This window comes from Ctenopharyngodon idella, chromosome 23 (genome assembly GCF_019924925.1).
Source record: "Ctenopharyngodon idella isolate HZGC_01 chromosome 23, HZGC01, whole genome shotgun sequence".
Classification (NCBI taxonomy): domain Eukaryota; kingdom Metazoa; phylum Chordata; class Actinopteri; order Cypriniformes; family Xenocyprididae; genus Ctenopharyngodon; species Ctenopharyngodon idella.
Genome location: NC_067242.1, coordinates 1,093,701 through 1,120,204, shown reverse-complemented (window position 1 = coordinate 1,120,204; position 26,504 = coordinate 1,093,701). Strand labels below are relative to the sequence as shown.

General features: G+C 38.1%; 2 protein-coding genes across 8 annotated transcripts in view; both read left to right on the top strand.

Annotated features, from left to right (window-relative positions):
* The window catches only part of col15a1a (collagen, type XV, alpha 1a), an 80,147-nt gene extending 77,793 nt beyond the window's left edge, over nt 1-2,354 (top strand). For all 7 annotated transcript variants that reach the window (XM_051882876.1, XM_051882879.1, XM_051882878.1 and 4 more), the window contains one exon: nt 1,575-2,354. In XM_051882876.1, the coding sequence (XP_051738836.1) occupies nt 1,575-1,833 (259 nt within the window). In that variant the 3' untranslated portion in view covers nt 1,834-2,354. The remainder of the gene's footprint in view (nt 1-1,574) is intronic.
* A 6,852-nt stretch (nt 2,355-9,206) lies between these two features.
* The window catches only part of reck (reversion-inducing-cysteine-rich protein with kazal motifs), a 55,678-nt gene continuing 38,380 nt past the window's right edge, over nt 9,207-26,504 (top strand). The window contains exon 1 of the mRNA XM_051882883.1: nt 9,207-9,472. Coding sequence (XP_051738843.1) covers nt 9,403-9,472 — 70 coding nt within the window. The 5' untranslated portion in view covers nt 9,207-9,402. The remainder of the gene's footprint in view (nt 9,473-26,504) is intronic.

The window sequence follows — 26,504 nt, the reverse complement described above, 5'->3', positions numbered from 1 at the left end:
CAGCAGCAGCAGCAATAACAGCAGCAGTAGCGATAATGGCAGTCACAGCAATAACAGCAGTAGCAGCAGCAATAACAGCAGTAGTAATAACATCAGTAGCAGCAATAACAGCAGCAGCAACGTAGCAATAACAGCAGCAGCAGCAATAACAGCAGCAGTAGCGATAATGGCAGTCACAGCAATAACAGCAGTAGCAGCAGTAGCGGTAGAAATAACAGCAGCAGCAGTAGCAGCAATAACAGCAGTAGCAGCAGCAGCAATAGCAGCAGCAGTAGCGGCAGCAATAACAGCAGCAGCAGAAGCAGCAATAACAGAAGTAGCAGCAGTAGCAGCAGCAGCAATAACAGAAGTAGCAGCAGTAACAGCAGCAGTAGCGATAATGGCAGTCACAGCAATAACAGCAGTAGCAGCAGTAGCGGCAGAAATAACAGCAGCAGCAGTAGCAGCAATAACAGCAGTAGCAGCAGTAGCGGTAGAAATAACAGCAGCAGCAGTAGCAGCAATAACAGCAGTAGCAGTAGCAGCAGCAGTAGCAGCAGCAATAACAGCAGTAGTAATAACATCAGTAGCAGCAGTAGCAGCAATAGCAGCAGCAATAACAGCAGCAGCAACGTAGCAATAACAGCAGCAGCAATGTAGCAATAACAGCAGAAACAGCAATAGCAGCAGCAGTAGCGATAATGGCAATCACAGCAATAACAGCAGCAGCAACGTAGCAATAACAGCAGTAGCAGCAATAATAGTAGTAGCAGCAGTAGCGATAACAGCATCAGCAGCAATAACAGCAGCGGTAGCGATAATGGCAGTCGCAGCAGTAACAGCAGTAGCAGCGATAACTGCAGCAGCAATAGCAGCAGCAGCAACAATGGTGGCAGCAGCAGTAATAACAGTAGCAGCATAGCAATAACAGCAGCAGTAGCAATAATGGCAGTCACAGCAATAGCAGCAATAACAGCAGCAGCAATAACAGTAGCAGCAGCAGCAATAACCGCAGTAGCATCAATAACAGCAGCAGTAGCGATAATGGCACTTGCAGCAATAACAGCAGCAGCAGCAGCAATAACAGCAGTAGTAGCAATAACAGCAGCAGCAATAACGGCAGCAGCAGCAGCAATAGCAGCAATAGCAGCAGTAGCAGCGTAGCAGATCTATTCTACCAAGACCAAACATATCAACATTGTCATATCCATTACCATGCCAAACACTCTGAGAGTTGTCATGACAGAAATGTCTTTACTGTCACTTTTGAGCAGTTTAATGCATCCTTACTGAACGAAAGTATTATTATTATTTATTTATTTTTTTTTTTAACTGCCCTCAAACCTTTGAACTGTAGTGTGTATATGAGCTCAAAGTTAATACACACATGAACTCCTCTGTCCCTACAGCAGCCTTATGATACAGGTCTAGTCAGTTAGTCCTTCAAAAAACCCACCAATTGTTTGGTTTCAGAAAATATAAGCAGTAGTTCTGCACATGCCTAGTTCCACTGCTGAGCGTTTTTTGAGCACTGTCAGATGTTTGCAGCTGTACATGTCTTGAGTTAAGCTCATGTGTGTGTTGTGTGTGTTCAGGCCTCAGAAGGCGGTATGGCACGGCTCTTCAGAGAGAGGCAGGCGGCTGGACGCTCTGAACTGTGAGTCCTGGAGAGCTGGAGACATGGCCATCACAGGTCAGGCGTCATTCCTCTACAGCGGCTTACTGAACCAGCAAACGCGCAGCTGCTCCAACCACTTCATCGTCCTGTGCATCGAAACCAGCAACGACCACAAAACCATCCAAGAGCTCCAGAAGGCACAGCAGCGCCACAGAAGATGGTATTACAGATACTGAAGCCTCTCTGTCAGAAGGTGAACATTAGTTTGGACAGAGACGACATGAACTCCAGCCCCATCAGGCTTCGGCACAGGAACGTTTAGTCCAATTCTAGAATGTAACGTGTATATTGGCCAGATCCCAGCGTTGGACAGGGGAAATCGGCCCTCTCCATGACATTTTGATGCACTGTACTTTTCATATTGTATTTTTGGTGTTGATTTTCCAAAAAAAAAAAGCCTTTTTTATCATGCCATTTATTATGTTTTGTTATTCTGTTTGTATTTAATTTAATTTCAGTGTTTTATTTATACAGTGACCGCACATGATTCAACAATGTCACGGATAAATATGCAATTCAACTGTTGAAATTAATTATCATTCAGTTTTTTTTTTATTGTCATGAAGCAGTTTTTGGACATTGCATCCATTTTAATGAGATGCAGATCAGGTCACAATCAAATTGCCTTTTTTATAGATTTTTTAAAAAGCAAATCAAGTGTTTATTGTCTGTTGAATAAAACATTTTTTTTTCCAAATGTGATCTTTATGTGTCTATTATTTTGATGTGACTGACCTGTGCTGAACCCAAATGTGAAAGTTGTGTCTGTTTATGAACAAATGTTCTGGATAGGGCATGAGTGGGAAACCTTGAAACGCTCACAGAAACACTGTTTATTGGGAAAGTTTGCACCTCCTGAACGTAGAGCACAGATGGCCAGAGGAGTTGGCATGAGTTGGGGTTGTTTTTCAGGGTTTGCCACCCTCAGACTGGCACTGCCACACACACCAACACACATCATTTACCAAAAGTATGAGTGTTTGTCTCCTTACGATGGAATGTTGTGGGGGAAAAATCATGTAAACAGTCATTTTAAGAGGTCACAGCTTTAAAGAGGTCGTGAACTGTATTTTTTTTTTCTTTTCATTTTATAATGTTCTCTGAGGTCCACTTATAATGTTATCAATATTTTTCCATCCTAATTTAGAAGTAATAAGCTAATTTCTATCCTAATATTTTTGACCCTCTCTTTAAAACACTCAGTTTTGATTGGCGTGTCTCATTTAAGAGTTGGAAGTAAACGCCCACTGATGTGATTGGGTAACAGTTTTGCATATTAAAATAAGTAAGTACTTGGAGTTACCACAGTTATAGTTGACTGGATAATGGAATTATGAATGAATGTACCATCGTTTGTCACACTGTTGTTCTTATAGACTATTCATAGTTCAGCCTTTTCAATAAAGCATCTCTATGAAGAACTATTTGTTTCTATTCGTCTCAATATCGTGACAATATCTATAGTCTATATTGGTTCTAGAGGAAGGGGAAAACCTGTCCATGCCCATCAAAAAACCATAAAAGCACTGGTGTTCATTTACTGAAGCGCTGTCTAAGTACATCTGTAATTATTTGTTGGCAATGTAAGTAGTGGTTTAAGCATGTAGCGCTGAAACCCTGTTGTAATTGTTATATTTTCCAAGAATCAGCATTCTCCCCTAAAAGTGATCACCGCCTACAACGTCACCAAGGCTTTCACGGGGGCGCTACAGCAAAATTTTCAGGTATTTTGGATTTTTTGAAAAACCTACTTTTGCGAACTAGTCTTAGATTTTTGGCCCGATCTGAACAAAACCAGTGCAGCAAGATTCTCTGGAGTCTGATTGTCAATAATTATCAAAAAAAGTTGAAATTCCGATTCACGGTCTCTAAGGGCCGCCAAAACGTTCTAAGTGGGTGGAGCCACTTTTACTAAAATGGCTATAACTCGTGAACGGAATGAGATATTTTCACCAAACTTGGCACACCTATGTAAGAGCTCATTCTGTGGTTGCGTGATAAAGGACGCGGTGACTGGCCACTTGGTGGCACTATAACAGAAAAAAAACATGAAAATGGCTATAACTACGCAACCGTTAGTCCGATCGACTTGAAAATTGGCATACAGTGTCTTTGTCTGAGGTGCCATGATTGTCTATGAGGACATTGACATTGATCTCAAAAAACATGTCTGCCATCAGCCACTGAAATTTGAGCAGCTATCAGACAAGGTTAATGGAGGCCGATCAGAACGAAACTCGCTGAGCCTGTTTGACTCTTTTTTTTTTTTTGCCTGTGAGAAATTCGAAAGAAATCAGTCACCAGGGGCAGCTTCGCGTTTTTCACATGCGTAAAGCATCATGTATCACACGATTTTTCATGCACACCCACAACAATCATTCTGCGCAACTTTGCCTCTGGGACTGCCGCTGTTGTTAAATATTGGAGATTATTTCAAAAAACAACTTTGGCAAACTAGTCTTAGGTTTTTGGCTCAATCTTGATAACTGTTAGAAAGCTTTAAAAACCATGTTTCCAATGGTAAATTACCTGTATTGGCTGTAAATGGTCTTTTCAATCTATGATCAAGATAGTTACAGGCTTGCTAAATAAAAAAAAAAAAAAAAAAAATCTTTTTACACATCTTTTTAAAACGTTTGAACCCCGATAATTGCTGATTGCATGTTTCTCTATAGAACAGGCAAAACAATTTGTTATGCCGAATAGTGAATGGGTGTGTTACTTACTGTAACACACCCACTTACTGGAAAAATTAGTCAATGTGGCTTTATGAGTAATTTCTAATTAAATTATAATAAACTGAACTTTAAAAAGTTTAAGTAATGAAAAAAACATAATTTACTGTACAAATTCTGAAAGGTGGAGGGTCTCGCAGACTTTTTCATACAGACACAGCTAGCACCTCCTTATCGATTACAGTGAATAACCTTGGAGGACTTCAGTATCAATATTATTGTAATATTGCAGCAGTGTTCCTCTAGTTGCTAGGCAGATTTTTTTGTACTATTTCTTTTAGAGGAAGGTACAGATACAGTAGGATTACATAGTTATACAGGTAAGATTATAAAATCAACTCAATTTATTTAGTGAGCAGCTGTATAATAAGTACAGTAACCTGGTTATTATCTCTGTCCAATCACTGTGACTTTGACATTTCAGCATGTACGATGGAGCCAGCTGTGTGTATGTACTGCTCTGTGATTAGTGAGTTTCTGCTCATTAGGGTAATGAAGGTGACAGTTGACTTTCATGTGCGGTTCTTCTGGCTAAATATAGTGGTGGTTTCATATGGCGGACCTCGAGCCGTTGCGGCATGTGTGAACCACATTGGAGAATTAGTGCCACTTCCTGATGCTCTTTCGTCTCTTTCAAGCTGCATCTTGCGCACTGCCACAACAAAGACTAACGTTTCAATTGTGAGTATTAATTACAGCACAACATAAGATGGAACGGAAGCAGTGCATGGCAGCTCCTGCGCTGGAGTTATAAAGTAGCTAATTAAATATGACTTATTTGCCTTCACGACAGAAAAAGTCATTATGGTCTCCAATTTTAGTTTAGCTTGGAACACCTACTGTAATTATCTCAAGATATATCGCTTATGTCTGACTTCAAATAGGGTGTCATTACCTTGATAAACAGATATTTAAATGTATATAACTGCAAAATAATAGCGTTCACGTTTTATTCTCAGCAGTGCATAAAAACACAGTGCATGGCTTCGTTGAGGTCAACCTTGGTGGAGGAAAATTCCTGCAGTATTTTGTGTTGCACGCATGCATTTAATATAATGGGGGCTGGATTTGCCTCAAAAGATATTATCTCAGACTTTTTCCCTAGCATATCTTTGCATATCTCTTATTTTATTTATTTTTTAAGTGGCAAATCAGTGCTGATGTGATAAGGTCAAAGATCATATTCTGCCCTCCAGTGTTGATCATATATGCATTTGGGAAAGAACAGTGGACATCTGTTGTAATATGATTGTGCTGTAATGGCCTAAGGAGCAGGATACCGCGGGTCAAAGGTCAGGAGAGTCATGGGAATCATATACAGATGTCACAAGCCCTCAGCGGAACAATACTTAGATTTGTGTTATTTCTCAACCTCAGGATGGTTTTGTTGAATTGCTTATTCTGATTTAGCTGGTTTGTTTTATTCTTTTTCATGTGTTGAACCGCTTTTTGAGCAAATGCCCAGCATTCAGATGAATATAATGGGTTGCTCATCCACTCCTGCCGTACAGCCTGAACATTAGTCCCTTTGTGTTCGTGCCCTGCTCACGCTCTGATTTGGAAATTGCTAAATTAAAAGTTTTTCTTCTGAATTGGAGAGAATTGGCCTCATTTCATCCTCTGTGCATGTATTGTTGCTGTACTTAGTAGTAGTTTTTAAGAACTCTCTACACCAGAGGATCTCAGCCTTTATGACTTCAAACCCCCACACTGTCTGCAACAATATTTGAAAAATAATTAACATCTTCAAAATATGAATTGTCATGGTTGGTAATGATAATCACACGCACGACAAGGAAGATGAAAGTTCAAAGCAGTCTTTAATAATCCACAGGTAATCCAGACAGTGACTGACAGGGAAACACAACCGATACATAGATAATACCGACAACCAAGGAATAAAACACAAGATCATATATACACAGGATAATGAGGGGAACTATGACAACAAAAGACTAACTCAGACAGAAGGTGAAGAAACACAAAAGGTCCAAACATAACCGTGACATAACCCGGTAGGTGCGTCCACGCACTGTAAAGGGAAGGTGAGGAGGATGAGAAGGTGGCGAAGGGCCGGCAAAGGAATGGCACCAATGGGGTGGGCAGGAGGACAATTTGGAGGTGGACGGACCCCGGAAGGTGGTCCAACAGAAAAGTCCAAGGAGATGATAAAGGTGGAAGGATCCACATGATGGCCTTGAACAGGGGTGTGCGGATGGAGACCCAGGCCACAGCCAGGAACGCGCTCCATGGCATCGTCGCAGGAGGGAGGAGCCATGGTGTAGGGATGTGCAATGTCACCTTGGGAATGACTAGATGGGGATGGAGGTGAAGCCCACCGAGCAGACGGAGAGCTGATGGGTTGGAGAGAGATCAAAGACCTAGGCAGCCACGATGGAGCAGCACCCTGAGCTGGAAGTAGAGATACGGAGAGCAGAGGTGGAGCTGGAGCGATCGAAGTTGGAGGCAGAGCCTGAGCGAGGGCGGCACTTGCCGGAGCCGAAGGGGTGGAGGGCCGGAGAGTAGCGGAGCGGAGGCGTGGCGATGTCTGACCCAGGTGGAGCCGACGTTCCGAGGGAGCCCGGCGAGGCCAAAGGGCCGATGGTCCATGCTGGAGTGGAGTGGAAGCGCAGGAGCCAGGGCGACGAGTCGAGGTGGAGTGGAACCCTCAGAGGATGGAGGCGGAGCCACGGGCTTCTGACATCCAGGTGGCAAAGGCTCCCAGCGGATCCGAGGGGTAGCCACGCCACTGAGAGGAGACTGATGGGAGGGACTGATGGGAGGTAGCGATGACTGGGTGGTAGGAGTGACTGAGGGCTGAAGACACTGACGAATGTCACGGAGACTGATGAAAAATTAGGTCCATGAGGGCAGTTTGGAGAGGGAGGCTGGGTGGGGTTAACAGGACTGAAGAAGAAGATTCAGATTCTGAGGAGATCAAGGGGCTTTATGGATCAACTGTCCATAAAGTCCAGGCAGTACTCAATCTCAGGGTTGGCGGGGCTTGCTTCCATTCTCTTGTACTCCACAAGGACTCCCGCAGCGATGGATGAGTCAGTTGGCGTGCACACATGGTCAGATGGGGTACCTTCAAGCTTGGGTATGATGTCAGGCTCGATCGCTCCTTCTGGTGTGGGCTCCAACATCGTGGCCAAGGTGTTCTCTCCATCTGCGGTGGGTACATACTGTCGTTCCTCGCAACGGTGGGGTACTAGCCTGGGCACTGGGTTGGGAGTGGGGCTGGCGGTGTCCTCGACACTGAAAGCTGATCCGCAGGAAACCAGCGCCTACTCCACAAACGCGGCGAAGCTCCCTCAAGCCGCCTCCCTGGACAACTGCGCTCATGTGGCGGTGTTGAGGCCGCCAAGCAGGAACAAGCACAGGCAGACGTCCAGGAAGGTGGTTTGATTGGCGAGATCCAAATAGTCCAATAAATGTTTCCCTGTTCAAGGCACAGGAGTTGCATGTGTGGTAGATTTACCCCTACGCACCTGACTTAAGTTTACCTGCGGCGTCTCCTAATCGACACCGGAGCGTCTGCTGGCGACGCTCAAAAATATTTATACTCTAGTACTGCGTCTACTAGTCGACAACTGGCTTTGAGTCAGTCAACATCTTGACCTTTTTGAACACTATCACTTGGGAATAAGTCTAGTGCTCCCTAACTTGCTGCGCTGCAATAACCAGAGACTCCAGTTGTTGTCCTTGAATGCTTTAATCCTCGGCCGGGAGAGTTCTCATCAATCTCAGAGAATCCCTCCAGTCCAAAGAATACAGCAGGTTTTATAAGATTTCAGGTACATCACACAGTCAATGTAACATGATCTATTATTCATAATCATCAGTCTTAATATGATTGGTTCAGATTCTCAAAAAACAACATAGTTCCTCTGCCACGTTTACTGGCAGAGTAAATTAGATTAAAACAACTGAATCACAGAATCATCAAAAATCACCAGGTTAATAGTACACGGATTGACTTTTTATATCTAGAAGGATACAGGGAGATCCATGATAAAAAATAAAGTTAAAAAAAAACACACTAAACACACCAAAAAGAAAAAAACACACGCAATCTTTGCCGCTAGTTACTTTGTAGGTCGAGTATTCTGTCACGGTTGGTAGTGATAATCACACGCACTACAAGAAAGATGAAGGTTCAAAGCAGTCTTTAATAAGCCACAGGTAATCCAGACAGTGACTGACAGGGAAACACAACCGATACATAGACAATACCAAAGAGTAAAACACAAGAAAATATACACAGGATAATGAGAGGAACACAGCTGAAAGAGATGATGAAATCAAATGAGTAATTATGACAACAAAAGACTAACTCAGAAAGAAAGTGGAGAAACACAAAAGGTCCAAACTAACATAACCATGACATGAATATCTTCTAATCAACATCTTGATTTTTAGTTGTTCTGGCTGATTTTAATCCTTGTTTTGTCTTATATTAATATTTTTAAGTCATCTTGAGGCCCCCTTGAAAGTTTGTTGAATCTATCTATCTATCTATCTATCTATCTATCTATCTATCTATCTATGTCTTGTCTATTTTTATCTTTTTCTCAGTCTCTAGCTAATATGATACAGGCCTATATTAATATTATATTTTCTTTCTAACTGAAGTTGTGTTCTGAAGTCTGTTATCAGCCTCAGTTAATTAGAGCTAGCGAAGTGCAAACTAATAAATGTCTCTCATCTTTTGAAGTTTTGTTCGACTCTTTCTTCCCCTCATGAGTCCGTCCCCCTCACCCCACCCCTCGGGCACATAACGGTATAAGTGCGGTGATTTCTCATGGCTCCGTTAACCCAGCCCTCCTCCAGCCCTCCATCAGCCGCACATGCTCAGAGCTCCAGCGCCGCGCTCCGCGTCTCCTGTGCGGCCTGTGCGTGCGGACCCGCCGCGGACACACTCATGCGCTCCTGCTAGCACACATGCTCTCATGGAGCTCGCGTCTCGTTTGCGTTTGAGTCCACCATGCACTTTAGGATTTCAATAAGATGTATGTGTGTTTTGAGATAATCATTTTGCTTCTCTCTGGCAACTTCTGCGCCTTCGTTTATACTCAGGGTAAGTCCGCTTTTACTTCTCCCGTTATGCTTCTAGTTGTTTTAATGTCAATAATCGACTAGTTTTAGCCGTTAAAATATCATTTTTACTGTTGATACGTGGTAAAAGCAGAGGCACTAATGATAATAATGAATAATAGCGACATTTTAACAACATAATCGCAAGTTTGGACTTGTTGATTCTGCACCGTTATTCTGAAGCAAGCGTTTACCGCTGTATCAAGAGTTATTGAATTGTGGCTGGTGTTATGATTTGGTAATGAATTTTAAATCATTGTTTGTGTCCATAGTGATCTTTGTGTACGCTCGACTGTACCGTTATATTCCCATAACTCAGCTTATGAATTCATTATGCATGCTGGTATATGGGCGACTGGATTGGAAATAATAGCTTCAGATTTCATATAGTGCTCAAAGCAACATCAATAAATGTGTTTTTGATAGCAGTATGATCTGAATGTTTGTCTCTCTTCGTGTATGAATGAGAGTTTAGACTCGTGCTGATTCAGTAATATCCTGTCAGGACTGTTAGGGTAACACTTTATAATAATAACTTCCAATAATCATTCATAAACAAGCATTAGGCTATATAATGACACACTGTAAAAAATGCCAGGATTGGCCAGGATGCCAGTGATTTTTAGGAATTACTATGCAAAAATGACTATATTGTGCTGCATTGTGGGATAATAGTTTGTGTTTAATTCAAAGTTTTTTTTTTTGGTGCTTTGACATCGTTTACTTTATTTTGAATTAATTTTGCACTATTTGTGACTCTTAATTAATTAATCTACACCATATGTGGGTATGTATTTTCTTTATAGTGTATAATTGTAATTAAGTTTAGTAAATACACCAGCAAATAGTTTAAACAAATGCAATGCATAATGTATTTATGCGTGAAGTGAAGTCACATGCTATTACAGTTAATATCATGTTAATGAATGGAATATGAAAGTGTTAAAGAAGATGTTGGAAGCATTTGTTATTTTTCTTTACAGTTGCCATTTGCTGTGGGTGAGAATCAGCAAGTCTCTGCATTTTTGCATTGGCAAATAAGTCATAAAGTTTCCCTCTGGCAAAATGTTAATGTTGTTTATAGCAAAAGAAACTTAAAGCCAAATTCTTTCATGTTCTATCAGTGTCAAACAAAGTCAAGCTGACATCTGGATGCAGAAGTGCTTTGAAGTGTGTGTTTGTGAACATGTGCTCGGATTCCTCCAGTAAATAACGGAGTCGTCGGACACAGAAGGAAGGCATTAGGCTACTTTTGCTCTTACATAGATAAAGTGAGCGTGCAAAAGTTGGCTGTTAACCTTTTGAACCTTTATTTACTAGTGTCCAGCATTGCCTAGCCAGTTTTTCCCTCTCACAGCCCAGTTATAAATGTGTTTGCCTTGAGGAAAAATCACATTCAGCAAATCAAGCGGTGTCTCACGTTTTGTACCTATTTGAAGCTTTTTTGCCCCTACGCAAACATCTGCAACCAATTTAGGTTCCTTCAAGTATGGCTCAGGATGAGAAAAGGAAAAACAGAGGTGGCAGAAATCAAAGTCACGTTTAAAATCAGTGTCATTCTTCTAGTATGAATCGTGGGAAATAAGGAATGAAGCACATGTTAAGGCTACAATTGTTAGAATTTTGGTTCTTGTTCTTCATTTTAGTTCTTTAAAGTTCTTGTTCAGAATTCTAAATGTATTTTGAAACTTTTCAAGGTTTAATTTGGACATTTTTGCACTTATTCTCATGTGATGTTGGAAGACACTTTCGTATGATCCTTCATCCTCTGAACACCTCCTCTACCTAAACACATGCAAACAATTACAGCCATGTACTCATTTTGTCATTAGGTCTGTACGGACTGGACTCGCTCCATTTTCTGTCGTGTTTGATGTCTTGTTATTGGATTTGAAGAGCCAATGGGGTAGCGCTGCGAGTTTGGAACATCTGTTGAGAAAGATCCGGCTCTCACGTGCTTTCATTTTGATCGTAGACATGCTTATATCTGCCGGACATATGTACGAACGTACAGCCGGACACATGCTATGCCCACATGTCTTTCATGTTGTTTAAAGCCATCTGGCACTTTCATGTCATTCTGAACTTTCAGAAGATATTCTGACTTTATTCATCAGATCATACTGAAAAAATAGAGACAAGCTGATCATAGTGGAGGACAACTGAAGTAATCCATAGTAAATTCATCTGTTCGTCCAGTGCCAGAGAGCTGTTTAATTGATGACTCCCATATGTCTTTATGAAGTGTGTTTATTTTCATCAGGTTCTTTAAAATCCTTACTAAACTTTCTTTCAAAAACATTTTAAAGACACAGAAACTCTTTCATTTTTAAATGCAGTTTTTACAAAGTAAATGTTTTGCAGATTGTTGGCCTTTTAAACAACTTACAGTTTGGCTACAACTGATTACACTTCTTTTTTTGCATTGAATACAAGCATTTTTTCATACAAGTTTGTGTGAAACCTGATGATGGTGATTATGAGAACGATCTAAATAGCATTTTGTGCTTCAATGGAACATCTGACCGTTTGTACAAAGGAGTTTCAAAGAGTCAGTTTCACAAATGTAGGATTTTTTATGGAAGTTTATTTTGGTCTTTAATGCATTTCAAAGGAATTCCTATGAATTCTGTCAATATCAGTAACCCAGCCAACAAAAATACATCCTAAGAATGTTTTGTGAATGCTCTTAATAAGTTATAAAAACAATAATTTTGAGCGTTCTCAGAGCATTTGAAACATCCAGTTTGTTAAATGTTTTAAAAACTTTTTTTTTTTGTTGTTGTTGTTGTTATGCGAACGTTAAGGGAACATTCCATTTTATCATTTTGCAAACATTATGTGAACATTATAGAATATTCAAAAGTAACAATTACAGCATTTAAAAACGTTAGACGAATGTCCAACTAAAATGTTTCAGGAAAATACGTTCCATGAACGATGTATAAATGTTTTGAGAACATTATTAAAGGATTAGTCGTCTTCAGAATTAAAATTTCCTGATAATTTACTCACCCCCATGTCATCCAAGATGTTTATGTCTTTCTTTCTTCAGTCGAAAAGAAATGAAGGTTTTTGAGGAAAACATTCCAGGATTTTTCTCCATATAGTGGACTTCACTGGGGTTCAACGGGTTGAAGGTTTCAGTGCAGCTTCAAAGAGCTCTACACGATTGGTCATTTTCTAAAAAAAAAAAAATAAATTATATACTTTTTAACCACAAATGCTCGTCTTGCACTGCTCTGTGATGCTCCACGCATTACGTCATCACGTTGGAAAGGTCACGCGTGACGTAGGCGGAAGTACCGCGGTAGGGTGAAAAACAACATCGTTGTTTTACCTTCTTTGTAAAGGCCGTTTGACTTAGTCTTTGCTCGTTCGCTTTGTAAACACTGGATCGGTACTCCCACCTATGTCATGCGTGACCTTTCCAACATGATTACGTAGTGCGTGGAGCATCACAGAGCAGTGCAAGATGAGCATTTGTAGTTAAAAAGTATATAATTTTTATTTTTTTTATAAAATGACCGATTGTTTCTCTAGATAAGACTCTTATTCCTCGTCTGGGATCATGTAGAGCTCTTTGAAGCTGCACTGAAACTGACATTTGGACCTTCAACCCGTTGAACCCCAGTGAAGTCCACTATATGGAGAAAAATCCTGGAATGTTTTCCTCAAAAACCTTCATTTCTTTTCAACTGAAAGAAAGAAAGACAATTATCAGTGAGTAAATTATCAGGAAATTTTAATTCTGAAGTGAACTAATCCTTTAAAGAAAGTTATTATTATTGTACATTATTAACGTTACCTGAAGAACGTTTGTTCATAACTTTGAGAGAACCTTGTCAGAACGCTTCCTGTTAGCCGGGGATCGACAATTGCTTGGTTTGTTTATCTTCTGCCGCTCTGCAATTATATGTTGTTGTTTTTTTCTGCTTGTCATCTCCAGTTTTGGAGACTGTCGAGGCTGAAATATTCACTCACTCACCACAGATATGTGACTCAAACATTTGAAAACTGTTCAATTATTGTCAAATGTCTTACTTGACAAACCCAATGCAATGGTTTCGGGAAATGGTTTGGAATGTTCTGGCTGAGCGTTCAGAAAGAAAGTCACTTGGTCTAAAAGATTTGAAACTTTGGCTTAGCGATTGCATTCGGTCTTCATATCAGCCAAAATGATGAAGTGCTTTACATTTTTTTCCTTGTGTTTTCCCTCTTGGTCAATCCTTCCATCCTCCCTTGTTTATGTCAAAGTCCTCAATTATTAATGCACAGGAAATGACCTTTGACCCTCAGGCATTATTCTGAAGGACTGGCTATGCCACATAGGAATGCAGGAGCTGGTAGAAAAAAACAGACAAGAATCATCCACCATTCAACATTGTATGTGTCTACGACCCCTTAAATTGTAAAGACGGGGCAAAGGGTGATGTCTTCTTCACAGCCGTGCTGTTGAAACATATCTGGTAACAGCCTGCCTTCACTGGACGGCTTCGGCTGTGAAAGAAAACAAGCTTTTGAGCCGAAGTGAACTGGTAGGAAACGCAAGCGGTGGTCGCCTGAAAATTCTGACGTTCACCAGCAAGCAATGTCATACAAATATCACTTCAGATGCATGAGTTTGTAGTGTTTTCAGCGTCACGCTTCACTGTTTGAGCTACAGGAGCTTCTGTGTCAGAAATAAGCTGTTTAATGCAATGAAAGCCCAAGTAGGCAAACATTGCAGTTACATAATTTAATATAAGCTCGTAACATTTGTCCAGTGGGAACTGAGGGATGATACTCGAGGATGACCCAAGGACAGTGCATTGCTAATGTTTCGTTTATTCTCCATACCACGAGGCCAAGTCAAAGGGAGTGTCCGTTCCCAAGCTGTTTGGCAATGGAAGTGAAATTAATCATTCACACGCTCTACCACATACGTTTCATATTTTGAGCATGAATAATCTCGACTCTTTACTTTAGGGCCTCCCGTGAAGGACTTTATTCTGTCAGAAATGCACACAGTTTTCTGCTTGTTGCATTAAAACTAAAGGTGTCAGAATACACAGTGCATCGCAGTTTGTTTCGTATGGGGCTGCATAGCTGCAGACCAGTCAGGGTGACCATGCTGTGCCCTGTCCACCGTCGAAAGCGGATAATGCGCCCTGCCACAAAGCAAAAATGGTTCAGGAATGGTTTGAGGAGCACAACAACGAGTTTGAGGTGTTGACTTGGCCTCCAAATTCCCCAGATCTCAATCCAATCGAGCATCTGTGGGATGTGCTGAACAAACAAGTCCGATCCATGGAGGCTCCACCACACTGCTTACAGGACTTAAAGGATCTGCTGCTAACATCTTGGTGCAGATACCACAGCACACCTTCAGGGGTCTAGAGGAGTCCATGCCTCGACGGGTCAGGGCTGTTTTGGCAGCAAAAGTGGGACCAACACAATATTAGGAAGGTGGTCATAATGTTATGCCTGATTGGTGGATTTACATTAGTTGCTAATTAGATACTTTTTATCCAAAGCAACTTCTGAAATGTGGAACTTGATCGTTGAAACTTCTTCAATTCAATACTTTAACATATAAAAATATCTTGTTTGGGCATTTTGTAAACCTTCTGATCAGTTCTGAAATGAATCCTAATGGATATTTCTGTCCTGTCCGTTGCTCGTGCTCCTCTAAGACTGTATTTGAAGAATTTCCTGCAAGACTTCATCATAATTAGCCCTGATCTGCAATCAGTCTTATCTCAGACTGCATCTGCCGAGCTCTTAGATCCGAGTGTCTCTCAGCTCCAGGAGGAATCGCCAGGCTTTGCTGTGGCAGGTGTCCTGCGTCAGTCCTCCTGATTGATAGCCATCCTCCATGTGGGCATCACAGGCTGAGCTGGAGGAGTTCAAAGAAGAGATGCGTCTCTGTAAAGTGTGTACTGTACGCGCTAGGTGGCATCTTCAGTTTTACTGAACATTTGCCACCCGTGCATTTTTTGGAAAGAGGAAGATTCTTTGTGGTTTTGGCGTGGCCAGTAATATGCCACAGGAGAGCGTCCATGATAAAGAAAGGACAAATCTTTTAAAAATCTAGTTTATATTACATGTGCTAAGTCCTTAGAGATTTCCTACTTGTGTTCAAGTTGGTTTTGCAATACTAATTTCAAGAAAATATTATTTTATATTATTTTTGTCATGTGGTGTAACCATTAAGTAAAAAGTCATATTTTTACTAACACCTTAAATACATGTGAGTATACACAACTTAATCATTATTTTCAAGAAAACATTTTTAAACATGATTTTTAAGGCAAAAAAAAAAAAAAAAAAAAAAAAAATATATATATATATATATATATGTATGTATATGTATATCATTGTATTTTTGGGCAGTTGCGTCACATGACATTTTATAAAATTCATAAAAGTCTCAAACTATCTGATTTTTTAAGAGACTTATCAAACTTAATAAACAGTCACGAGGGTCTGTAGGGCTCCTCTATATGATATCATTTCCTGTTTCATTCATTCTTTCATTTATTTATTTATTAATTAATTAATTTTCTTTGCACTTTCTGTAGTTACACAAATATTAATAAGTATGAAAGTAGTTATTCTGTGTTTTTAATATATATTTTTTAAATGATTAATAATGAAATATGATTATTATTCATTTTCATTATATATATATATATATATATATATATATATATATATATATATATAAATAAAATAATGAAAATGAATAATATATATATATATGGGTAGATTACTTACAAATTGTATGAAAAATTACATGACAAACATTGTAATTAGTAACGTAACCCATTACATTACACATTGAAGGTAATATAATCGTTTGGATTACTTTTGACCTAACTCGTTTATCACATTGATTTGAATAGGATAAACTTATACCATTTTGATTTAAAAATACTTGAAAAAGGTAAATTATTATATTATATTTATTATAAACAAAATGAAGTGCATTAAATATTATATCACATCAGGGTTTCTCAGATTGGGGTTCGTGAGTTTAATGAAAAGCTAATTAAATAATTAAAAAAATAAAATTAAAATAAATAATTTTAAATTAAAAACAATCAAAATAAAACAGTATGGAGAATCAATGAATTATGAATTATTTACTGCCACTGTGAGAATATCATGTCAATAAAATAATAAATAAAAAAACTGTAGTGTGATTATGAGTATTTAAAAACGTAATATAATCTAATTACAAGTACTTCATTTTTGGAATCTGATTATGTAATCCAGATTACAGGTAATGAGTTACTACCCAGCTCTACATATGTACAGTCAAACCAAAAATTATTCGGACACTTTTGATATTTTTGATATATTTTGACTAGTGGGTGCAGGACACTATAGATCATTTCTGTAAGTGAGGATAGCAAAATAATGTAAACAGTGACATATTATACCAAAAAATTCTTCATACAGTGGACTACCAGTAAAATTGATAAAAATTTTAACCAAAAATTATTCAGACACTTTGACCTGACCATGTTTTGCTTAAGTGTTATCTGACATAATTAAGATGATTTTTTTCTGACACAGTTTGACTCTGAGATCTTGTCATATTTTATTACCATTTTTTAAACTGTAGTGAATAAACTGAATTAATGAATGAAATGTTCAAGGTGTCTGAATACATTTTGGTTTGACTGTGTGTGTTTTATATATATATATATATGAATATAGAACAGGTGTATCCTTTTATCCTTTTTATCCATTCCGTTACACAAGAGAAAGGAAGCACAGGACTGTCGTCAACAGCTTACTTAGTTAAATTGCACAGAAAAGCATGAACTCCTGGACAAAGTCTTTCCATGTCCCTGTCAAGGAACAAAGTCTACAGTGGTTTTCCTGTGTGTGTCCACATGCTCTCAGCGAGTGTGTTGTACCCGGAGTCAGCCTGCTCTTTTCTGCTGTCCGCTGCTCTATTGTGTCCCGCCGGAGCCCCGCTGGGCGACAGCACATGCTTCTTTACAGCTTGAAAGGATTACGGCAGGCCCCGCGCCGGCCTCTGTCACTCAGTGCTTTTGTTGATTCTGGTCATTGTTTGTTTTTCGAGCTCATCCAGGACTCCCCTCCATCCGTGGCACTATAGAGGCAGCAGGCCTCATGCTCTCCGTCAGTGTGATGCAGATTCTGGCCTCTGTGCCACTGCAGGTCTATGACATCATCTGCTCACGCTAATGATCTGTAACAATGGACATTGTTAAAGTAAGTGCGTAACAAACTCATGCTGAGCTGAGAGAGACTGCAGTGAGAACATGGACTCAGCTGCTGCCTTGAAAGATTTTCTACTTCTAAAGCTTTTTCTTTTAAAAGGACATCTTTCAAGAGGTCCATTTATAATGTCTATAAATATTTTAGCACCATTAAAGCCATAATTCAGTTTTTCATGACCATCTCGCTCTACTTCATCCTCATTACCTTTGCTACATTTAAAGATTTTGAATGCATTGGTGTATAGATGTAGGCAGTCAAACTGTATGTTACTATAGAGTTACTGAAATTTAAGAAAAATTTTCGAAACTGTGTAATATTGTAACGTTGAGCTGTTTCGTTTTCATGGACTTTCAACATTGAGTGACAAACGCATTTAAATGCGGGAGTGAGTCCCTTAAATTATCGTTCCATGTGTGTACGGATCACTCCCGAAACTATGATGATTGACACGTGGTAACCATAGCAACGTCTTGGCGACTCGTGTGTTTGGTGTCCGAAATCGGTTGAGAAATGTAAACTTTATTTGTCCAGAAAGGCCGCAGCTCCCTGTTTACTTGCTTTTGTTTATTGAGCTGTCTTGCCCGGAGCAATATGGTGGACTCATTGACGTATGGCAGCAATGGCCAATGAGGCGTCTATGTATTTATTATGTTAATGATTGTCACTAACTATTTTCTGGGAGTTAATTTGGTGGTTGAATGCGGTTGTCATTGAGCCGTGTGTGAACAGAACAGGATTAAGCACTAAAAGGTGAACTGACATCACTGTAAAAAGTAATACGCTCTATCTAGTCAATACAATTGTGGCAACAGATTACAAGCAATATTATTAATTAAATTCAACATATAAGAATTGAGTTAGAATTAATCACATTAATTCCTTAAAAGTCAACCATTTAAATTAGCAAGCACCATTACAAAAACCACAAACTGACATAAAAAACAAAGAGTCAAACTGCCCAACAAAATGAAACACTGATCACCATAATGGCGACCAAACATTTTCAATAAAATCAACATCAACATCTAAACCTCTGTTAATTCATGTGTTTCTCTTTCCTTCAGTGATTCTGCTTGTTATCGTCAGGTGTCTTCAATGTTGGCAATAAAAAATAAAAAGAGTTCTTAATTCATCTTTGACGTCTGTCTGTTATTCAGATATTTTTGTTTAAATTTTACTTAAACTTTACTCGTTTTAAATGGTTGACATTTAAGGAATTCTAACTCAATTCTATTTGTTGAATTTAATTAATAATATTGCTTGTAATCTGTTGCCAAAATTTTATAGAGTAGATATAGCATATTACTTTTTACAGTGAACTGAATTTAGCTGCAGTGTGTATGTGGCCTTAGTTTGTATCTCTTTGTTTCCATGGTTTCTAGAGAATGTTCTCATTTGTCGCCATAGCGACTCATTGTTTGATTGTTTTGATTCACCTGTTCCTTGTTCAGCCTGTTAGATTCTCTGTGTATTTATAGCCTTTAGTTTGAGTCATTCTTTGTCCGTTCTCGTTTATGTTTAGTTGGTTGTGATTCTCCTGTGTTCCAGTATTCTCCTGTGCCGCTGCGTGTTTATTGTTTTGGTTTATTGGTAAATAAAGTAATGCTGCCATAACTACTCTTCACTGCTGCAACAAACTGAGACAAATATATTTAGTGTAGTAATATTTCAAATAAATGAGGGTGTTTTTGCATATTGAGCTAATGTTCATGCTTCCTTGGACTGTTTCATAAATTTTTCTTTTAAAGGGGTCATCATGTCATGCTTTTTTTTTCATTTCGAGCCATAATTTAGTGTTTCACGACCACTTTCTCTCTGACTTTTGAATGAAACGGCCCACTGTTGTGTTATATAAAAGGCAAGCTATGGGATGCTTTTAGTTTTCCCTTTCTACTCTTAAAAAAAAAAAATAAAGGTTCTGTATTGGCATCAATGTTTCCATGAAAAGCCTTTAATATCCATTGAATCTTTAAAGTCCCTCTGTAGTCAATAACTTAAAACTCATCTTTGATCACTAAAATGGCATATTTAAATGTTTTTCCTGTGAAAAAAAAAAAAAAAAAAAAATCATGCCTTTCCTTCATTCAGTATACATGGAACCATGAATATGTAAATTAGCCCCGCCTCCACTCACTCACACCAGGTCAGAGATCCACTCGCTCATCTTTACTGTAGTAAACGCTGCACAATGGCAAGTGGAAATACTGGTTTAATTCAGCCTTATATGTTTGAAACAGAAACTGATTCAGAAGAAGAAGTGGAAGAGTGAATTATACAGACTCAATGTACCAGAATGGTAATGAGTTTTATGTATCGCTCTCTACAACGTCGGACACATGACGGTAATTGATATGATTAGCCTTTTATTTGACTACGTTATCAAACAGCTAATGATGTGTTGCTAATGTTACACAAACCATAAAACAAAACAACGCCAAAGAAAGTTTAAGTTACTTTGTATATTATTGATTATATTCATTGAGTTGTGAGAATACTGGAACACAGGAGAATCACAAACAACTAAACATAAACGAGAACGGACAAAGAATGACTCAAACTAAAGGCTATAAATACACAGAGAAACTAACAGGCTGAACAAGGAACAGGTGAATCAAATCAATCAAACAATGAGTCGCTATGGCAACAAATGAGAACATTCTCTAGAAACCATGGAAACAAAGAGATACAAACTAAGGTCACATACACACTGCAGCTAAATTCAGTTGTGAGTTCAATCCTGTTCTGTTCACACACGGTTCAGTGACAACCGCATTCAACCACCAAATTAACTCCCAGAAAATAGTTAGTGACAATCATGCACTGCACACGTAGGTATGCAATCTGTGTACATTTCACCTGTTTTTAAGATTTAGCCAAGATGAAATAAAGGCTTTTTAAAATGGTTTTTCTATTCGAGTGCCTTGAATCATCCTTAAGTTTATAAGTTACACAAACCATGTTCCCGTTCGCCATCTCAGAGTCAGACAGCTGCCATCTAACAATCAACATCCTTAGAAACACTTTGAACAACTCAGAACGTCAGTGGAGAAAGGTATATAGTTCATCATAACATCGTAATATACATCATCATATACATAATTCACCTGATAAGTTGCTAAATGTGCCCGATTTTTCATATCAACAGAAAAATATACTGGGATAACCTGGCTTCTCTTGAGACTCCTTGAGAAACCTCTTCATGGGTTCAACATTTCATTCAGTAACATTAGGCAGTTTTGATTTACAATCAAACCAAAATGTATTCAGACACCTTGAGCATTTCATTCATTAATACAGTTTATTCACTATAGTTTAAAAAATGGTAATAAAATATGACAAGATCTCAGAGTTAAACTGTGTCAGAAAAAATTAATCTTAATTATGTCAGATAACACTTAAGCAAAACATGGTCAGGTCAAAAATAATTTTTGGTTCCAAATTTGTATCAATTTTACTGGTAGTCCACTGTATGAAGAATTTTTGGTATAATATGTCACAGTTTACTTTATTTTGCTATCCTCACTTACAGAAATGATCTATAGTGTCCTGAACCCACTAGTAAAATATATCAAAAATGTCTGAATAATTTTTGGTTTGACTGTATATGCTGTTTAATGTTTGATGATCATGATTATTTTACATGTGCATCAGTGATGCTTCTATTGCTTGTTTCTGCTTCTTCTTCGCCTGTGTTTTGATCCGGAGATTCTGTACTCTTTCAGATGATGAGTAATAGCGCACCCTACGGTATAACAGTGAAAACATGGATTGCCGGAAAATTCCTTCACTAGTGAGGAAAGAGTTAAAGGGTTAGTTCACCCAAAAATAACATTTCTGTCATTAATCACTCCCCCTCATGTTGTTCCACACCCTTAAGACCTTCATTCATCTTCAGAACACAAATTAAGATATTTAAGGTTTATGACTCAATATAATCAACACTTTCAAGGTCCAGAAAGGTACTAAAGACATCGTTAAAACAGTCATGTGACTGCAGTGGTTCAACCTTAATGTTATGAAGAGACGAGAATACTTTTTGTGTGCAAAAACAAAACAAAAATAACGACTTTATTCAACAATCTCTTCTCTTCTGTGTCATTATCCTTATGCAGGTGACGCAGTGAAGGCTTCCGTGTTTACCTCCGAATGCCGGCTCAGTATTGGCCAAAGCTGATCACGTGATCAGCACGACACATGCGTCAATAATGAGTCACCGTTCTGATGTAAACAACGTATGAGAATGACACAGAAGAGAAGATATTGTTGAATAAAATCGTTATTTTTGTTTTGTATTCTCGTCTCTTCATAACATTAAGGTTGAACCACTGCAGTCACATGACTGTTTTAACGATGTCTTTAGTACCTTTCTGGACCTTGAAAGTGTTGATTATATTGCTGTCTATGGACGAGTCATAAACCTTAAATATCTTCATTTGTGTTCTGAAGATGAACAAAGGTCTTACAGGTGTGGAACGACATGAGGGAGAGGAATTAATGACAGAAATTTCAGTTTTGGGTGAACTAACCCTTTAAATGTTCTTCATTCTTAAACTGATCACTGAAAGGTTCTTTGGGAAACCAAAAATGGTTCTTCTATGGCATCACTGTGAAAACCCTCAGCTCGGGTCTTTTGACTCTTCTCTGGGACGCTCTGAGGTCCATACGGCCTGTTTCCTAGACGCCTCTCTGTCAAGCTCCTGTTTTCTTCCTGTGGATTTGGATGATGAACCGTAGCTCTGTTTTACACTTTCTAGAATCTAAAGGAATAGCATTTCTTTATTTTTTGTTTGCTCTACTCAATATAACCCTGTTGGTTGATCTGATATTACGTTCACCGGCTCGGGCTCCACTAATGGGCCGCGTCTCATTATATACAGTCCTCTCAGCGTTATGATCCCGACCGGCCTGTGTGTAACTGTCATTGTTCATTAAAGGTCTCGCTGCGAGACACAGTAGGGTTCACTGCACAATTCATCCTCCCCTTGTATAATGTAAAGCCCTGCTCAACTCAATAAGCGACAGACGCAATGTTTTCTCCACGAGGGACGCAGGGACACTCCTGTAGTTGCCATGGCTTTTATCAATTTCCACAGCAACGGTCTGGGCTGAATGTCTTGCGTTCCTCTCTTCGAGCACAAAGGCCACAGACGGAGCCGTAGCACTGAATGCTCCAGTGCACCTTCAACTGTGTCATTAAAGTCCCAGCTCGTTAACGGACCCCGGCGACCCTCACAAAGAGGCCACAAATTGCCCTGCTTTCCTTCCCTTTCACCACAGTGTGGACTGGTAGTTGCCCTTTTTATTCTAATTTGAGAACATCTTTAATAATTTGAAATTCTTAAAGGGAAATGGCAGCATTTATCACATGTACAGTTTTGTAACATCAGCATTTTCAGAAGTCTGAACTCAAGGAAAGATCCACCTTTCTGCGTAAAGACATGATGACATTATTCCACCTCAGCCTCTCGTATCAAAGCACTGTATAAAGTTGCTGTGTAAATGCATTTATGCCCCCTCTGAGCTGCATTAAACAGACACCTAACGCCACTTCAGAAGCGCTTCTGTGCCACCTGTGCAGTGTAAGATTTGCCGGAAGAAACAGGCACCTGGTCAAGAAGGTGTTTCATAAAATGCTTTCATCTATTGTAATGTCATGTGGTGCAACTCCTCTAAAAATTAGAATGAATATTTGTAAATAATAATAATAACAATAATATAGATAAATAAATAATACTTTTGTATGGAAGCTTGTTTCCGCCACTGAATAAAAAATAACAAAGGTATAATTGTGACATTTTATCTCACAATTCTGACTTTTTTTCCCAGAATTGCGAGTTTATATCTCACAATTGCAAGAAACTTTTTTCTCACAATTACAAGTTTACATCTCGCAATTCTGATTTTGAGAACTGTGAAATATAAACTCACAAAAAAAGTTTTCTGACTTTATATCTCACAATTCTGACTTTATATCGCAATTCTGACATTATAACTCACAATTCTGACTTTATTTCTCGCAATTGCGAGGTTATATCTTGCAATTTTGGTAAAAGAAGTCAGAATTGCACGTTTTTATTCCACAATCACGAGAAAAAAGTCAGAATTGCGAGTTTATGTCTCAAAATTGCAAGAAAAAAGTCAGAAGTGCGAGTTTGTCTCAAAATTGTGAGAAAAAAGTCAGAAGTGCAAGTTTGTCTCAAAATTGCAAGAAAAAAGTCCGAATTGCGATTTTATGTCTCAAAATTGCGAGAAAAAAGTCAGAATTGAGAGTTTATGTCTCAAAATTGCAAGAAAAAAGTCAGAATTGCGAGTTTATGTCTCAAAATTGCGAGAATAAAGTCAGAAGTGCAAGTTTGTCTCAAAATTGCAAGAAAAAAGTCCGAATTGCGATTTTATGTCTCAAAATTGCAAGAAAAAAGTCAGAAGTGCAAGTTTGTCTCAAAATTGCAAGAAAAAAGTCCGAATTGCGATTTTATGTCTCAAAATTGCGAGAAAAAAGTCAGAATTGCGATTTTATGTCTCAAAATTGCGAGAAAAAATTCAGAATTGCGAGTTTATGTCTCAAAATTGCGAGAAAAAAGTCAGAATTGCGAGTTTATGTCTCAAAATTGCAAGAAAAAAGTCAGTATTGCGAGTTTGTCTCAAAATTGTGAAGAAAAAGTCAGAATTGCGAGATAAAAAGTCGCATTACCTTTTTTATTTTTTTTATTTAGTGGCGGAAACAAGCTTCCATACTTTTGACCTTGAACAAGTAAAAAAAAAAAGAACATTTCTAATAATGTGTAACGTGTGTTTTAAAACTATATTTTAAAACCTTTTTCTTTTAGTTCTTTATTTTGGACACTCTTATGCTGCATGTCAGTGACTCAATGAGTCAACTAAGTTTAAATCTAAATGTTAGGAAAAACACAACAGGAATTGTTTTCACACAAAACTGTATTATCATAATGGATATTTCTGTCATAATGTGGTAAAAGTGGTGTAATATTCATTGACCATGCACTTCAATCTCAGCATATACTTGCCGCCAAGCTCAGCAATAACCAATCTTATTCTGGTTAACCAGAGTTTCAGAAAATAATGACACAGCTAGTTCATCACATGCCTCTACCAGAGCTCTGCTGCTGTCTCAGACATGTTCAACCCTTCCTCTCTGTTATTGTTGAAGGGCGCGACACTTTGACCAGAAACACTGTGAAGGAGTTCAAGTAGCTTTTCTTTTCTTGCCGGAGTAGGGATTGGAATTGAGTCCAACCTCTTTCTGTCCTCCTCTCTATACTGAAAAAGTCAAACATGAACAGATTCAGTATCATGAATCAGAATGAGCTACTTCGCGTTATACACATGCAACCAATGTGGCTCAATCAGTACATTTTATCAGTTCATGCATTCCCTGGGAATCGAACCCACAACCTTCACGCACTACAGGACTGGTTCCAGTTGTGTGTGTGTGTGTGTGTGTGTGTAGGCTTTGAACCTGATGGGATCCTCAGTTCACATACTCATGACCGGTCCTCTCGTCTGCTTCTCATTGGAGTTTGATCACCTCGGTTGAGGCCGTCAGAGTGCCTCCCTTTCAAGTTGTCTTCAGTTCCTGCCAGAGATCCTGGTGTCTCTGCACTTTCACAAACACCGTTTGCACGAGGAGGCGCTGACTTTACCTTTCCGCTGCTGGAGAAGGATGGAGTGAAGTACACTTGGGAACAGAGGCATGGATGTTAGTGATCTGTAGGTGAAGTGGATGTTCAGGAGTGTTGGGGAAGGGGAGTGAGGAGGGGAATGCCTTTGATGTGGCATTATTACTATTCCTCAGAAACACAGAATACTCACACATGTTAATGCTGGACAGGGATCTGGTTCCCAACGATCCAGGCTGGGCTAAAGGGTCAATGATATGATGCTCAATTTTTTCCTATTTATTTATTTAAAAAAATTCTATAAAAATGCAGTTCATATATACAGTAATTTAAATGCACCTCATCGATGATGAGCATGTTTTTAATTAAATAATTTTTTTTTAAAATATAGATTTTTATGGGGCATAAAGTAAAAATGTCAGGGTGATGCTACTGTCCTGATATCATTATCATTAAAATAATGAAAAAAACAAAAACAAAAACAAAAAACCCTTAAGTTATTTGGCATTATTATTATTATTATTATATTTTAATACAAATTGCTATTATTATAAAATTGCTATTATTATTTATAATTTTTAATAATAATAGCAATAATAATAATAATAATAAATTAAAAAGGTAAAATAATAATAATTATTATTATTTTAAATAATATAAATTAAAAATGTTACAAATTATTGTTATTATTATTTTAAATAGTAATCATTTTAAATGTTAAAAAGTATTATTATTGTTATTATTTTAAATAATAATAATTTTAAAATGTTAACTTTTGTTATTATTTTTTAAATAATAATAATAATAATAAATTAAAAATAAATTAAAAAATTAAATTAATAATAAAAAATTAAAAAATAATAATACATTATTTATTATTATTATTATTATTATTATTATTTTAAATAATAATATTTTAAAAATGTTACAAATTATTGTTATTATTATTTTAAATAATAGTAGTAGTAATATTAATAATAATAATAATAATAATAGTAATAATAAAACATTTAAAAGGTAAAATATATTATTATTGTTGTTACAAATATTTACAAATAATCTTAATAAAACTGATTTACTGACTGCTTATTTTTGAAAAGCTTTGCCTAATCAAAGTCATGAGTGACCAGCATGCAG